The 17,326-nt window shown below is 40.1% G+C and overlaps 1 protein-coding gene across 9 annotated transcripts in view; it reads left to right on the top strand.

Annotated features, from left to right (window-relative positions):
- Positions 1–17,326, top strand: part of RTEL1 (regulator of telomere elongation helicase 1) — a 54,429-nt gene that overhangs the window by 22,701 nt on the left and 14,402 nt on the right. For all 9 annotated transcript variants that reach the window (XR_013930936.1, XR_013930937.1, XM_080405703.1 and 6 more), the window contains exons 16-27: positions 1,202–1,334; positions 1,487–1,600; positions 3,915–3,955; positions 5,000–5,085; positions 5,871–5,948; positions 6,696–6,773; positions 8,555–8,698; positions 9,500–9,615; positions 10,406–10,529; positions 11,656–11,809; positions 13,521–13,675; positions 16,426–16,521. Coding sequence is in view for 7 of the 9 variants with exons in the window: in XM_080405703.1 (XP_080261829.1) it covers positions 1,202–1,334; positions 1,487–1,600; positions 3,915–3,955; positions 5,000–5,085; positions 5,871–5,948; positions 6,696–6,773; positions 8,555–8,698; positions 9,500–9,615; positions 10,406–10,529; positions 11,656–11,809; positions 13,521–13,675; positions 16,426–16,521 (1,319 nt within the window). In the remaining 2 variants the exon portion in view is untranslated. The remainder of the gene's footprint in view (positions 1–1,201; positions 1,335–1,486; positions 1,601–3,914; positions 3,956–4,999; positions 5,086–5,870; positions 5,949–6,695; positions 6,774–8,554; positions 8,699–9,499; positions 9,616–10,405; positions 10,530–11,655; positions 11,810–13,520; positions 13,676–16,425; positions 16,522–17,326) is intronic.

The following is a 17,326-nucleotide window of genomic DNA, read 5'->3' as shown; positions in this document are numbered from 1 at the left end:
TACTGGCCTGTCCTAACTGTAACTTGCACCAATTTTTAGTGTGGCTTAGAGATACAGAATTTGCTAAATTTTGGAATGTGATTCTTCTAGAATCTGGACATGATCTGGATGGTTTTGCCCAAATGAGATGGAAGGAGAAAACTTTAGCTTAAAATAAATGTGCTTTTGTAAGTCTAAGCAGTGAGTGAGTCACTGGGCACATGTTTCTGGGGATTTCCTGAAACTGTCAGCTCCTTTTTGGAAAGAGTCTTTGAATGAAGTGTGTAGGTTTAAAAGACTCACATGATATGTGGATGCTCAGTCTTTGTTTTTTACTGAAACTAATCATGCAAAACAGAAACAAAAAGTAATGTTCTATTTGGCTGCTCTTGTTCTTGACATAGATGATTTTTTTTGTACCCTTGTTCCTTTGGTTGTCTCTGAAAAGCTGATGCTAAGTTTTCAGCAAGACCAGCAATGGTACAACTATAAGCTGAGCGATGAATGAAATTACTTGTGTGATATATCCATTTTTATTTATATCCTTTCTGCTGATAATTTATAGTATGCCAGATTGCCATGCCTGTTGTATATCCACATCCCACAAAAGATCTGAGCAGAAGTTGCAAGGTTTGGCAGTTGACTGTGGGAAGGGGAAATTTTAGGTGAAAGGTTTATACCCGTTGGAAATTCCTGATGGAGAAGGGTTTCTTCTCTTTTCAGGCAAGAGCAGGGGTGGAGGTGTTTTGTGTTAGTAACTTTTGTCCTTCATCCTAGTATTCTGCAGTTCTTCTGTGATGCTTCCCATTCCAGTTGTCCTTGACAGCAGAAAATGAGTCAGTGGATGGAGGACACTGCAGTTTTATCTGCTCAAGCTGCCTGTTACTTGCTGACAAAAAGACCTGGTGCTCTGTCTTGTCTAGAACCAACTTTTGATTGACAGAAAGACCTAGTGCTGTCTTTCCTAGACCATCTTTTGATTAAAAGTATAACCTACTCAAGGTGTGAAGAAGCAACAACCTTTTAAACTGTATTTTGAATGGGCATAGTAATTAAATCTGGGAAGGACAAAAGCAGAACAGGCCACGCATCTGTAATTTTAGCTTCAGATGCTGGCCATTTTGTTTTCAGAAGTTGAGGTGCAATGTGCTATATGCCAGTCATATTCTCATTTTTCTACATACAGACTTGTTGCTTATCGTTTTCTCTTTGTTTGATACAGGAAAGACCTTAAGCTATTGGTGTTTCAGTCCTGGCTACAGCATGCATGAGCTTGTTCGACAGGGAGTCAGGACAATTATCCTTACTAGTGGGACTCTCTCCCCACTCTCATCATTTACAATGGAAATGCAGATGTAAGTACCTAGATGGGTGAACAGTACCATTACTGAAAACGCCCAATCTACTGTTGTGGGGTTTAGGTTTTATCTCAGGATTTTTGGGTGTTCTGGACTGATAACCAGTAAGGAATGAGTATGACTGGGATCTTCCTTTTGTGTTTCTTCAGCCCTTTTCCTGTTTCCTTGGAGAATCCTCATGTTATTAATGAACAGCAGCTCTGGGTTGGGATCATTCCTAAGGGACCTGATGGAGCTGTACTTACTTCTACCTATGAAAGAAGGTAATGAACTTCCATGTGGAATTCTGCTTTGAAGTTTTGGGTTCTGCTTACAGGAGGGTGCTAGTGAAATAAGTGTAGTTCTTGGATAAACACTGTGCTGAATAACAACACTCCTTTAACTACTGCTGTTGAAAATTTAGAACTGGAGGGCTGGAAGGGATCAAATGTCAGGGCACTAAGTGCATTAATTGTTCTTAACGGCCCTGACCAGCCTCAGCTGGGACCTCCACCCACAGCCATCACCCAGAGCTCCACTTAAGGTCAGGCATAGGTCTTCAATCACTGCCCAAGCTATAGGACTATGTCTCCAGCTCCATCATAACCACACCTGGCCACGGACCCTGTTGATCTGACCTTGACCTACTGATTGACTTCCTGGTCACTATGGACCTGCCTCACCATCCCTGGGCTATGACACTCTCTACTGTCACTGGATGTGCTCCTGGTTTACTGACTTGCATTCCTGGCTTGATCTTGGACCTTCCCCATCACTGTGACTTTGCCTGATGATCTGGACTTGTGATTGAGCCTGGCTACTGCATCTGAGGCTTCCCTGCTTGCCTTGCTCTGGTAGTGTGGATCTGGGCCCTGGCTGGCAAGACCCCTGCCCTGCATGCCTTCATGTCGTAGTCGGGTACCACCTCCCTGTCCTTACAGAGTAGTCGACCCTACCTGACTTGAAGCCCCATCCTAATTTCTTTGCTGAAAGCTTAATTGATTTGAAACATGACTGGCCTTTGCAACAACTATTTTTACCTTTAAAGCTTGTCACCGGTCACCATGACCAGCCTCTCTTTTACGTCTGCATTACCTTCTGAAGGAAAATACATCCAAAGCTCTTCATCATCATCTTACTTGCTTTTCTTTGGCCTTTCATCATTTTGCCTGTGACTTTCTGCTCTTCAGAGTATACAGTGCTTCTGCTGCCAGCAGAATATACTGCCAGCAAAGAAGGCCAAAACTTGATTTCATTGTATGTTGACTTCCGTTGTGCAATGGGATAGTCTCATTGGCATCTCTGCCATATACTTTTTTAAAAGGCAATTTCAGGCTTTGGTGCACATGGCAGAAATTTCTGTGCTTGCCAGTTCTCTGAAGTTAGTAAAGAGTGGCATCGCTTTGGTGCTAGTACTGTGTATAGGGTTGTGATCCTTCTGTAGGATTTTGAAACGAGGATCAATATTCTTCCATTTAACTTTCTTCTTGTAGTACACACATTTTTATGTAATGGCACATTCTTAAGTCTATTTTGATTTCAACATTATAGCCAAACCTCTGGCTGAGAATTCTGCAATGTAGCCTGCTGCAGCCTGACTTACTCTTTTTCAGCAACACAGCAAAATTAAAAAAATAGATCTCAAAGAGCTTTTACTGAGGAAAGGGGAAAAATGTCAGATGTTCGACAGAACTGGAAAGGGACTCAGCAATTGTAACTGATTTTTACAGAGAAGAAGTCCGGAAAACCCTCAGACTGTATTTTTCATTTTCAGAAGCTTAGTGTGCTGCTTCAGTGTATTTTGTTGAAGATGCTGCTTTTGAAGAGGGAAGGTTGGGGATCCCCCCGCAAGGCCTAAAACACTTTTTTTTGTTTTTAAGGAAGGGAATTCACAGGGTTCGCTGTGTTTTGACAGTGTCTGTGGGGTGATACTGGTATTTGTAGGTCTTAAATAAATACATTTGTTCAGGTTTTCCCCTGCATATGTAAGCTTCCTGGCAAAACAGTGCACAAAAGTAAGGGCACTAAAAGAAAGAAACATAAAGGCAGGAGGCAGCAGGTGATTTTTCAGTCGAAGCTGAAAGAAACGTAAGTACTGCTCATTGAGAGCAGTACTTTTTCAGTCAAAGCAAAAATTATTTACTTGGCTTATGCCACCAGTAAATAATAACCATAGTAACCAAATTCACCCTTTTTGCCCCTGCAGCCTCACCACACCTAATTCATCAAGAATTATTTTAAATAGTTGTAAGGTTAGTCAGGCTTGGCAGCACCTGCAGACTTTTCTGGCAGAATTTTCACCCTTAAATTGTTAGTATTAATTGTAAAACTTATATGGCTGCCCATTTCCGCTTGTTACATTTTGATAGTACTGAAGCTTAGATCATCTTCAGTGCTAATAATAAGAGTATTTAATACAAAGAGAATTAAAACGAAGCCAAGGTATGACTAATTTTGTGTCCTTGTTAGGGGTGCTTGCCATAGGAAGGAGAGCAATTGGGACTGTGGATACGCTATTTTAGGTGAATATCGAAGTCCATATGCATGAAAAACAGAAAAGGAGATACAATGATGTCACTTGATTTTTCTTCTTTGTAGGTTTTCAGAGGATTATTTGTCTTCTCTGGGGAAAACAATTGGTAAGTGAAATGTGTGGATTTCAAAAATAGGTTGTTGCACAGGGTTTTTAGAAATCTAGAGGTAGTAAGAGAAAGGTAAAAGATTGAATTGCATATCTAAATGCCGTCTGGTTTTGTGTGCTTCTGTTTGCTCAGGCAACTGGCTGTTGTAATTGCATACAAAAATGAATTTGAGTCCTTGGTTTAATATAGGTAGTTCATTTTTATTGTTGAGTGTTTGTGTTTAGGAACCATGTTTTTGACCCAAATATGGTCTGATAGCGATGCAAACTAGAAAATCAATGCACAGAGATGATGCAGCCAAGCATCATTTGCAGAGCAACTAAGGATCATAAGAAGTTAATGCAATTTCTTGTGATATTTTTAAAGGCACTGTGCCAAGCCTGCCTTAAGTCAGCTTTTATTGTTTTGTTAATGTTTTACAAATGTAACAACTACAAAATTTTAACATGTGAGGACAGAATAAAAGAAGAGCATTTGTGTAGCTTGGCTGAGATATGATTGAAAGGAACCTGTTAAATCTAGAACCGTTTGAAGGAAGTGGAGGAGCGTGCTCAGAGGTGTTCAGTGCAGCCTAAAAGGTGAAGTTAAGAAAGTGCTTTCACAGAATACCAGATTAATGTTTTTTCAGTAAAGTGTATACTATTTGACTAGAAAACTCTCAAAAGCAATCTTGAGGTACCTCATCCATTGCTTTGAATGTTTAGACTGCGGTGGACAGAGTGGGGAAAATGATCTCAAAATAGATCATACTGTCACGGGGGAAATACAGCAGATGATGAGGTATCTCTTTTGTCTGTAGTGTTTGGTGTAGCTCATAATATCTCAACACTAGTTAGGCATCTGTATTAGAGTTTAGACCTTGGCAGCAAGGTTACTGAAATTACTTTAAAAAAATGAAATTACTTCTAATACATGAACATACATGTCAAGAAAGTAGAAAATATTTGGAAGGAACCCATGCTGTATTGTTCCTCTGCAGGCTGTGTACTCCATCCCAGAAGGAAAATGCCCTCAGCTATACATTTGCCTATCTTGTTGTAGGTAACCTTGTGCGAGTTGTACCACACGGACTGTTGGTGTTCTTCCCATCATACTCTGCCATGGATAAGAGCCTGGAATATTGGCGAGTATGTTAATTGCTCTGCCTTCATTAGGTGGTTTGGTTAGATGTGTCGGTTTGTAGTTATGCTATCTAACCATGCTTATTAAAAATTTGTTGTTAACAAGTAAATTATAAAACCTGGAAAGTAACAACCCACATCGGGCTTACTTTATTATGATCAGAATGCACTGAAATGCAGTGTGGTAAAAACTAAACCCAAAGGAATGTTAATACATCATCTCATCTGGTCTGATCTTAGAGTTCATTTAATTTCACCAGACTCCTCTTTATTAAACCTCCAAATTATAGTTGGTCTGTATTTCAGCTCTTAAGGAAAACAGTCTCGTTATGAGCATTTCTCTTTTATTTTTAATTTGTAACTGTTGCAGCTCTAGCTTTAACTGCTATATGCTTGTGGCTTGAGCATCTCTGGTGAGACCTGATAGAATAGTTATGTTTTGAATGCTTCTCCTTAAAAGTGAGTGCTGGGACAGAAGTGTCATGCTATGGAGGGGGTCTCTGGGAGTTGGTTGTTGGGAACTTGCAAGTTGGAAGGAAAAGAAATGGATCTTCCATCAGTGTAATGTCTGAGCTGCACTAGCTGCAAGGAATCACTGTTAGTGGTGTTAGATGTGCATTTTTCTGCTTCCATCTCTTCCTACGTTTAGCAAGAGAGGGGTGGACAGTTGCGGGAGTCTGTGGTGACCATTCCTGAGCATTTCCTTTCTTGTTGGCTCTTCAGGTATGTGCTTACTTTAACGTGGCCATTTATATCTGTTCATTGTTTGTTTGTTGTTTTTTTTTTTACAGGAGCATGATTTTACTAAAAGAATAGAAGAAGTGAAGCCAATATTTGTGGAACCCAAGAACAAAGGAAGCTTTGCAGAGGTGTTTGCATTGCATACCTATAACATTTTCAGAAACTGTTTTTGTGTTTAAATACCTTCTCTTAAGATGTATTCGGGTGTGAAACACCCAGATTTTATCCTAGGATAAAATTAAAACTCTGAATGCTTCTTTGAGGTATAGTTCTTCTGTGCATCCTTCCTTTAGCCTTTTGTCTGGTTGTGCAGGGTTCAGTCTTTATTTGAAATCCAGTGATGTAACAGTGGCTAACATACGTATGTACTGAGCAATCGAGTTGGTAGAAAGCTGTCGCTTCAGTAGTCAGCATCTTCTAACGTTCTGCATTTCCTCCCAGATCCTCACAGCTTGTCATGCTTTGGGTATTAAGGAATTTTGCGGTGTCATCTTGTTTATTTATAGCTGTTTTGTTTGGTTCTTGGAGTAAATAATATCCTTGTATTGCTTTCATGGTTTGCCTGATTTACTCAAGGATCTGCAGAAACGCAGGACAGTTTTATTTTCTCACCAGAAGTATCTTGACATTAATCTTTTATGCTTACCTTGATGTATTCTAGATTTCACAGTAACATAAGAATTTTGCAAAGCAAATAGTGTCTCAATGTTTGCAATTAGTAAAAGTAAATAAAATCATACTAAGCCAAATTAATCATGTTTTAGACCTTAGTGTACAAGTCAAATTTAGCTAGTACAACTTATCTTACTACTTATCCATATATATGTGAAGGATAATACTATTCCTGTTCTTGCTTAAACTAATTCATCTTTTAGGTAATGGGTGCCTACTATGATCAACTTGTCCGTCCTAAGTCCAGTGGAGCTTCTTTTTTGGCAGTATGTCGGGGGAAGGTAATTGAGTATTTGTTTTGTCTGAGATCAGTTTACATAGTTGATGGTGGGGGGAAACAACAATCATCCTGGATTTCAGTACGTTTCTGTTATTTGACTGTAATTATATGTAGGGAAAAAAACCCAAAAGAAGTAGAATGCCCTGAAGCCTTTTCAAAATCACGTCAAGCTTACATATACCTCATTCCTGATTTTATTGAAAGGGATACGTCTTTGGGTTCTTTAAAGGAAATGAGCAACATACTTATTTCCTGTTGGCTGCCCATGGGAAACCTAATCCATTAGATGACAACAACTGGTTTGGAAGAGAACTAAAACATTTGTAATCAAACATGTTAGAACAACACTGCTGAAAACCAAAAATATATTGCTTAGCTGTAAAAAAATTACATTAATTTCAGGTCCTTTGGATACATTTGATGGCCTTTCATTTGCATTTTCCAGTGCTGATAAACTGATTTATGATTATCAATGGAAATATTTGCAAAATTATAAATTGCTCTTTGAGCCTTTTTGCTGCCGTTTACTACGTACCAAGGGAAGATTTAACTTTTTTCAAACCTTTGGTCCTGGTCTCCAAAGTGGCTGTTGCAGCAGTGAAGAAAAAGCATGGGACTCTGGGCTGAATCTGCCTCTGCTTCCTACAATAGCGTATTATCCCGGGAGGTGCAGAGTTGGCGGAGAGACCATCTTTCCAGTAGCGTGCTGTTAGAGGAGAGACAGTTTGGTCACAGGGTATCCTGGTTTCAGCTGAGATAGTTAATTTTCTTCTTAGTAGCTAGTGTGTGGCTGTGTTTTGGGTTTGGTGCGAGAATACTGTTGATAACAGTTTAAACACTACACAGCAACAACCAAACTCATCTAAGTCAAGGACTTCTCAGTTTCTGAGGCCCTGCCAGCGAGAAGGCTGGAGGGGCACAAGAATCTGGGAGGGGACACAGCCAGGCCAGCTGCTGACCCAAACTAGCCACAGGGATATTCCATACCACAGGACATCATGTTAAATGTATAAACTGGGAGGAGCTGGGCATTGGTGGTGAGCAACTGGATTGTTACAGAGCATGCTGTGATTGCTTTTTTTAAGCAGAGTTGGTCATTCCACCTGCCCCCCCCATCCCTGATGTATTCCATCACAGCTGCTTGTGCAGCATGGTAAACAAGCCTGGAGAATTGATACAGCTGAAAAACAAACCAACTTCCCCCCTCCAAATTTTTTTTCAGTCTGATCAACTCTGACTTTGTTCATTTAAAGTGATGTGCCGGCACAGTGAGCGCCGTTCAGGGGGCATGAGTGACAGATACTTGAGCAGATGTCAGCAGCACAGCTGGTGGCCATGACGCTATAGTCTGATGAATTCTGAGCAGACTTCTGGTAGCTTTCCAGTAGTGCTTTGAAATTACTGTTCGTTTTTAACATCAGAGAGGGTTTGCTGTGTTCTTACCATGTCTTAACAATCCAGTGTATGGAAAGTTTAAACACAGGTATTGGCTGACATTTAAGACATCTTCTGAATACAGCTGTTCTGCTTATCCAGGAATAAGACACGTGCGTTAATGGTGTTGGCTGAGGTATTCTAGAGGAAGAAGCCTCCTAGAGGAAAAAGCTAAGCTTAAAGTCCTGGTAATAAAAGCAAAAATCTAGTTGAAACTATTAATAATATATTCATAAACTACATTTGGCTAGGAATTTGATTTAATGGAGAAAAAGGGCCGATAGCTGCTGGATTGCTCTGAAATGTCACCTCAAATCCTGTTGCTAATGGAAAGCTCTGTCTCTTCAGGCCAGCGAAGGCTTGGACTTTGCAGACATAAATGGGCGAGGAGTCATCATTACTGGGCTTCCGTATCCTCCTCGTATGGATCCTAGAGTCATTTTGAAGATGCAGTTCCTGGATGAAGCCAGAATTAGTCGTGCAGGTGCACAGGTAATACCGGGCAACTTTTCACTGTTGTCTGTAGGTTTGTGTCATTGTTTCTCCCTCTTGTCTCTGTGGATTTTTGCTTTCATTATCCTCCAGCCTTATGGGATAATGAAGAGCAAAAAGTCAACTGACCTTGGGAGTTTGTCATAAATACAGTCACTGGGTTTTTTTGATAATGTTAACGGTTCTAAATTCTGTCTCCAGTGGCACAGTCTCAATTGAATGTAGGCTCAAGAAATGGTATAATTTAGTTTCAGTCAAAGTCTTTGTATGCATTTTGTCCATCTATGAGGGAATTACTTCATCCAGAGGGAGGACAGGCAGCAAGAATTCCCTGGGCTGGCTGGTTTGGGGTTTTTTGTTTTGATGATTTGCAAGTCTGAGGGGGGTGTGTGTGTGTGATTTTGGTTGTTTGTATTTTGTTTTGTTTTGGGTTTGTTCTTTCTATTGCTTCAGGCATGACAATGAGCGACATTATAAATTTAGTTCATTGTCCTGCAGGGATAGCTATTAGGTCCTAAATAATTCAGTGAGTCTGTTTTACTACCAAGGCTGTTGGTGCACCATGTACTAAATAGCCCCCCAGGCTGGATATTACTGGAGTTTTCTGTGCACCCTAATTCAGGTGTGATATTCAAGTCAACCTCTATTTGGTTTTCATGGGCTTTTAGAGATCTGTCAGAAGATCTTGTTGGATACAGTGATTTCTTTTTTAATTTCTTTTGAAGGAAATAGTGACCGTATAGCACGGAAAATAAATTTTACCTGGTAAATAATGTTAATTCTTCCTCCCACCTATTGCAGTATTTATCTGGGCATGAGTGGTACAGTCATCAAGCTTCCCGGGCTGTTAATCAGGCTATTGGCAGAGTCATCAGACATCGTCAAGACTATGGTGCCATCTTCCTCTGTGACCACAGGTAAAACCTTGGCTCTAGAGCATAAACATGCATCACTATCTTTATATCCCAACACAGGTGTTGGTATTTTGTGTATAAAAGTGCTGATGTTACTGTTTGGAGAAGGCTACAGTTCATAAGGAATTAAATTATGTAACAGGTTCTATAAATATTGTACTACTTGGAGAAAGCAACTAGATTGTTGTCTTCTTCCAAAATATCCTGTCTTGAAGCTGCAGAAAGATTAACAGTATTAATGCAAAATAAGCCAATTTGTTGAATTAGTGTTTATAATGTTACTGGAAATTATTTGGTAATAACTTATGGTTTTGCATTTTCTCCATCTCTCATTTGAAAAGGCAGTCACCAGCACTGCAGCTTTTTGAGAGGAGGATGGAAATGAAGAAAGATTATATTACTGAAGCAATGTAATCTATATTAATATGGTACATCAATATTATATTGCATTAATATCCATCAATATAATATGTATAGGCAACGAGTTTAAGTGATAACCTTCAATGCTGAGGCTCAACTGGGGAGAGCGAGCACATTGCATTCAGTACTACTGTTGTACAGTTAAAGATTTTTATGGATTAAAGAAAAGAATTGGCTGATAGCATGGGACATGGTATCAACAAAGCCCTTTTCTCCTGAGTGCAGACCTCACCCCATTATATTTACTGCACTGTTTCAGTCTCGTGTTGACTTGCTGCTCCTCCCTTGTCCTTATGGACCCTGATCTAGTGGTTTTTTTAATTCATTTAGGCCAACCCAGAAAATTATTCTCTCCTTTTCCAATCCTACACAGGTTTGCAGCTGCTGATGTAAGAGCCAAGCTGCCTTCATGGATCCGCCCTTACGTGAATGTTTATGACAACTTTGGGCATGCAATCAGAAGTGTTTCCCAGTTCTTCCGTGTTGCTCAAGAAATTGTAAGTGTCTTAAAAAAACACACCAAAAAACCCCAACAAACAAACAAAAACCCGACAACCAAATTTTCTTGATAGTGTTAGAAACTGGGAATATTAAGCCAGGTGAGAGATGTGACCTGTCTTGTCACTTCTAAACATTGGAAGCTTTACGGGAAAAGCCGTATACCTCTGTTTTCTCCAAGAGCGAGCTGGGACAGGATGTGTTGTCATGCTGGGCAGCTCATGAGGTTAGATCACAAAAATAACTTCCTTTTCCAGTTCTTCCTAAATCAACACAGCTTTCACTGGATGATACACAAATACTGGAACTGATGTTAGTATGAAAAAGCTTTCTACTTCACCCTCAGGGGAGAGGGTATATGCGTGGAGGAATCAGTCAAACCCTTAGATTTCAATCAGAGCTGACTGGTAGAGTGAGACAAACCCATCAGTGGTTACTATGGTTCATCACTGGGTCATCATCATTAATATGGCTTCTAACTTAGTATTAAGAAGCTCCTTCTCTCAGTAACAGTTCCTTGATTGAAAAGGTAATGTTATAAAAAGATTTTCTAATTGATTGGAGAAAGTCATTGCAAGAAATGGGCTGGAAGCCAGACAGGGGAATTCTTTGTCCCCAAAGTGGAGATTAAGGTTAAAATAAACACTTGAAATTTTACATAAAGACTTGGCTGACCTCCTGGGAGATGCTTTAGCCAAATACAAGTTATTCAAAATAATAAGTTACAGATGGATGAGGCTGGATGACTTGATGATCTTTTCTGATGATAAATGGGAGCTTCATGGTAAAGAACAACCACAGCCCAATGTGCTTTGCCAGAAGGAGCTATGTGGCAGGGATAGTGTTAGGAAGCAATTGCTTTAACAGGGTCATGACCCTTTTCTCTAGCAGAGGTCACTTAGTGCTAAGCCTGCTTACTACACTTCATCTGTCTGTGTCACTTACTAGTTATTTGTTGCCTTTTTCAAAAGCACGTAAATCCAGAACGTGTAGTGATCTTGCTGTCAAGGGTTATTTGGAGAAAAAAGAGGTGTCTTTGGGTTGTTGCTGAGACTTTTGGTTGTGAAGGAAGTGGAGTGGGAGAGTAGCTTTTGTCTACTATAACACTCCATAAACTGCTTGCAGATGCCGCCACCCATGCCACAATGCCCTTCTGCCTCTGCTGGTTCCCTAAGTGTAAGTGATACGGCACCATCTACTTCATCTGAGCATGTCCTCTCCCTGAAAAAAGCCAAAAACTTGGATGACCATGTTCCCAGTTTGAAGAGGAAAAAACCAGGTAGGTTTGGGTGCTCCAGATACACTTTTTTGTTTTAAGCTTAACCAGAAAAGGAGAAGCAAGAGACTAGAAACTGGAATGGGAGAGAAAGCAAAGAGAGCTAAAAGACTGATGTAGAAGTCTGATCAGAAGGAACGTAGCTCAGCGTTAGAGAACAGGGGAGCCAGCTGCAACCACAGAGCAGAGGGGCAGATAGGGCCTGAAAAGCGTCCTGCAGAACAGGAGCAGTTTGATGGAATATCATAGATAGTTTAAAAAAAATGAACTGGAAGTTGGTTTCTGATGAGCACTGACTTTCATGTGCCCTTCTCCCATCCTGTTGTATAAATGACTGTTACACAGTAAGAAAACAAAGACAGCATTGTCCTTGGAACAAAACAGTATTTTAAAATTTGTGGTTAGCTAATGCCAGAGAAGAAAGTATTTTCCATGCCTTCAGAATGTTTCACTCTAGATTGCTTGCTGTTTTGGAACAGAACAATGAAATCGTTAAAGCTGTGGTTCCAGAACCGTTATGGCTGAGTGAGATGGTGGTTTCACGTCACATCTAAGCCAGGGTGGCTGTGGGTTGTCATCAAAAGGAGCTATTTCGGCCACCACTTCTTTCCTGCCTCAATTTCCAACCATGTGCTTATGCTCCTTCCCTTGAATTGAATCCATCTATTGTGCAGCTGCAGAGCAAGCAGATGAGCTTGCTGAACCAATTTACCTTTCATCCACATGACTGGTAGATCAATTTAAAGGCTGGGCTGGAATGTGTGACTGGAGGTAAAGGGAAGAAGCTGCATTGCCTCTTTCGGTGTAGATTTCGAGTTGCATTGCATTAGCAAAAAAAAAAAAAAGCCTGGGGGGAGGGTTTATGAATTAGAAATTGCACTTTCAGATTAAAATCTTTGACTTGCCTCAGATAATGAATATTGCAGACTTGTAGAGTACATTATCTGAAACAAAAATCCACCATTGCATTAAGATCAACATCAAACTGCACCTGTAATTGTAGTTTTGGCTAAATAATTTATTGTACTGACTTTTTATTTATAGTGTAATATACTTCCATTCTTAAAATAGTGACTTTAATAACTGTTGAAGTAATTTCACAAAATAGTGGGAATATATTTTGAGGAGAGTACCTTTTAGAAGTAGCCAATTGTTGCTAATTTGACACTACCTGCAACTTTAAATTCTTACATTCAAAACCAAATACACCTGGATCCTGATTCATGTGTTCTTGGAACCTGAGGATGACTGTGTCTTATAGGTATTGATACTGTGAGAATTGTAGGCTTTAAAAACGCTTGTTCTGTTTAAAAATAATAAATAATTTCATGTCAGAATCTCTTAAAAACAGGAACTCAATTTTTGGGAAATCCATAATGCTAAAGTAGTTAAACACAGGCAGCTGTTGCAGTAAGACTTTTTTTCCATTGATACTAAGCCATTTTGAGGTTAAATATGACAATCACTTAAGGAAGAGTTTGAGAGAAGTCCACCAGGTTGTGGTAACAAATGCTTGAGCAATTTTGGAAGTGATTAACCAAAGCAGTCTTCTTACTAAGTCATATAATGAAACTTTGCAAGGCGTGGAAGATTAAACAAACAAATTCATCTGTGTGGATTACTGTGTAAGATTTTGAGGTATTACTAAGTCAAAGAAAATACAAGAGATAATGTGGAATGTTAATTTGTCATCTGTATTATGCTGTGATGCCAGTAAGTGGAGGTGGAGCATTCAGCCTATGTGTGGAATATGAACAAGAGCTCGTCTCACCCAGAAGACAATGTTGTGGGCTCTTGGATGCATTGGAGTGCCATGAGAAGAGCAGCAAAGATGCACAGGAGGAAAGTGCCTTGGTGGGAGAGGAAAAGGTAATGGCAATTGTGTAGCAAAACATGCTTCTAAGTAAAAATTGTAAGCTCTAAAGCAAAATTAGTTTGGCATTGATTTAAAAGTACCAGTTCAAGAAAAACTCATGTAATCAGCACTGGTTCTCATAATTAAGCTTAATCAAAGGGTTTCCTTGCCACGTTCAACTAGATGACCAACAGGTACATACTTGTACTGCGCTCCATAGCTGCTGACCACTTAGGTTCCTGGAAGTTACCCGTGCTCTCCAGAGAACAAGGTGTTCTCAAAGAAGAGATGGTAGCTACACACTTCCTCCTGGGTGGGAATCTGCATCAGCATTTCATATGTGACCAGATACTGAATTAAAAAGAGGATGGGGGGAGGGTTTATGAATTAGAAACTGCACTTTCAGGTTAAAATCTGATTTGCCTCAGATACTGAATATTGCAGACTTGCAGAGTATGTTATCGGAATCAAAAATCTGCTATTGCATTAAGATCAACAAAGCTGTTTCTGTGCTGTTCCTTTTCTTCCCTCTTGGATTAGTATTTTTAATATGTCAGTGATTAGGCTGTGTTCTTCTTGCTCTATCCCAAATCCCCATTTGCAGTTGTTGGTGGGGTAGCTCCTGTACCTGGCTACCATCAGCAGTATTTCGCTGCTGGCTCGCAGACTTGAGTTTGGCCAGTGACTGGTCTGTGGACTCCAGGAATGCCTGTTGCAGCATATTTGAGTGGTTTGCTTAGGGAAAGAATTCCTAAGGGAAAGTGAGGAGGTGTAAGGAGTATCTCAGGAGTATCTAAGGGGGCCTAAGGGAGATGGAAACATGAACAAAACAGAGAGAATGTACAAACCTGGTGAAACAAACCAGGATAGTGAGTATTTAACTTGTGTCCAGCTGAGTGAGAAATCTGCTCCATCGCCTATGGGCCACCATGACAGACACCAGAACTTATTCTTTGGAAACTCTGGCACATCTCCAGGGACTTGGTGATTCTGCTACAGTGTCTCATTAGGACAGCTGTACTGCTTTTGGCATAATTTCCTTAAGTCAAGTAAGTTGGTGGTCAGTCTTAATGGCTTGACTGCGCTTTCTGTTTGGTGTTACTACTTATCTGTGGCTTGATGACTGGCACCAGACATCCTTGGGAGTGTAGTCCTGAGACACGCAGAGCCTCTGAGGCAACCAGCTTTCACTCTGAGTCTAGTATTGAGCTGATTTTAATAAGCACTGGAGTTGGACTGGTAGTGGGGTTGGTGTGGTTTCATAACTTTCTTCACCATCCATCATAGTATCTGTGTGGCTATATTTTCTTTTATCAAGGTTATATTGTACCCTTGATCCCTAAATAACGGAAACTTGGCTGTGGTCATTCTGAAACAGTTTGCTTAGTGTGAAAAAGAAGAGAAGAATTCTTGCCTTTGTCATCTCAAAAAATCAAAATAGAAGAAGTAGTCTCTCAAACCCTTTTACAAAATGATTTGACAATTGCTCTTAATCAGTTTTCCTTGTGAGATATGCCGTATGGAAACCTATCTTTCAGAAGTCTTATTTCTTCTGGATCATGCTATTCAAGGTGGTGCCTTTACATAGCCCAGGATAAAGAAGATGGGTTTGATAGGTTTTCTGGCTTACTGCATGTATCATAAACGTTTGATTCGCTGCTTGTATTCCAATTCTTCATTCCATGACATGATGCTTAAAGAAAATACATTTAAATGTGCACTTAAATCATGGTCAGGCTTATCTGGAAATCAGTATCCCTGCAGTATGATGAGTGCACTGAAGGCTTTGTTTCTTGAGTACCAGCAGCTGACTACAAGCTGCCAAATCTGAGGTCATTGGCTTATTTTTTTGTTTGTTTTAAGCATTGTTGGTTTAGTCATAGTTAATTTGACTTTGAAACAATGCTTTTTGAAACAGCGCTGTTATGCACTGGTAGTCACATACTTGCCATGAAATTCTTTTCATTGGGCAAGAGCAAAGAAATAAATCACTTTGCATATCTGCTTTCGCAACAGGTGAATAGAAACCAGCTGGCAATATGAGGCTATCCTGTGGTTTCTTCTGTTAATTAATTGATTGGTTTCAATGTGGTTGATACTGGCTTGATCTGATAATATTGGAGACTGCTATTAAGCAATTCTACTCCTCTTGCTTATGCCCACTCACTTCTCTTTTGGAGCTTTTGTATATACCAGTATTCCCAGTCACCACAGTACAAGCATGGTTCTCTGTTACTGGGAATGGGAGATACTAAAGAATTTGTCAAGCCACAAGTGTTTCTGCCTCTGTCACCCTATCTGCCCTGATATTTTCTACAAGACTGCTTAGGCTTCCCTTCGCAGTACCCCAAGAAAAGCCTGATAATAGGTTTTCTTCAGAAGAGAAGTACTTCCAGGCAGGAAAGTGAAGGGGCATGTGGGGCATCAGTTACACACAGATATGTGTGTGCTCTCAGGGCTGCCCCAAAACAGCTGTAAGTCCAGCTTTGCTTAATTGGGAATCTGTACCCTCAAGACCACCTTTGTAATTAATTTCCTCTGTTTTGGTTTCTCTTTCTGAATTGTCCCATAAGCGATTAATTTCTAGAAATACGTATGTGTCCCAGGCTATGTTGCAATAATTTAGGTTGACTTGTTTCACTTTCTTGAATGGTGTCACAAACTGTTTTAACAAGCTTTAGAACTGGAAATGGCTAAATTAAATGGACGATAACTTTGAAAAGCATTTTTTTGGACCTTTCTTCTTTTCTTTTAATCTTCCCAGGCACAGCGTCTGTCAACGCTTTCCCTTCAGTATGAGAAGAGGTTAACTGATGAGCAGAAAGGAGGAAGGAAGAAAATAAAGCTAGTCAGCAATACAGTATGTGTTTTTATGTGTCTGTGCCATCCCTTTGATCCGTAGACTGCTGTAATTTGAATTGGAAATTTCCAGGCAGATGACTGGTGCCAGAACAATTTTTTTTTTTTTCTCCAAACTGTAAATAATCACCAATGTACATCCAAAATCTTTGTCACGCTTTTTCTCAAGATATCATAGGGTCCAGGTAGGGCTAGTAGGTGAAAAGAATTGTTTTCTGACATTGACTACCTTGCAAACCTCTCCCGTTGAGCAGGTGTGGTGGGTGGTTTCATTCTTTTTGATTAGAATAAATAGTTCAGTTGAAAGGGACCTACAACAATCATTTAGTCCAAGAGAGCCTCAACTGATACAACTGATGAGTTTTGTTTGGGTAAGCGATCACACCTGAACCCCACCTGTGGTGGGGCATTGTGTGTCGTGGTTGCGGCTGGGCGTTACTGTTGTGCCCTGTCTCCAAACTCAGTTAACTCATTATGCAGCTAGTTGCATAGGAGTCATGGTAAATTAATGAGAATTTATTGTGGGAGAATCACATGGGTGATATTTGCTGTTCAACATACTGTCTTAACCCGGTGCTGCCTCTGTCAGGCTCCATCACCTAGCAAACAAAACTGATAGAAGTCATCACAGATCCTGAAGCTGATAATATCCAAGGTGTGAGGAAGGGAGCAGGTTCATTGCAGAAGGCTGTGTTTGCAGTTGGTTGCTATCTGCTGTCACGATGAGTCAGCCTAGCCCTCAAGGTTTGGAGTAAATGTCATTTCTCTTAAGCCTTCTCCTAAGAATGGAATTGTGCAATAAGACT

This window comes from Falco punctatus (genome assembly GCF_963210335.1).
Source record: "Falco punctatus genome assembly, chromosome: 10".
In the NCBI taxonomy this organism is placed as follows: Eukaryota; Metazoa; Chordata; class Aves; order Falconiformes; family Falconidae; genus Falco; species Falco punctatus.
This window is presented reverse-complemented; position numbering and strand designations above follow the sequence as displayed.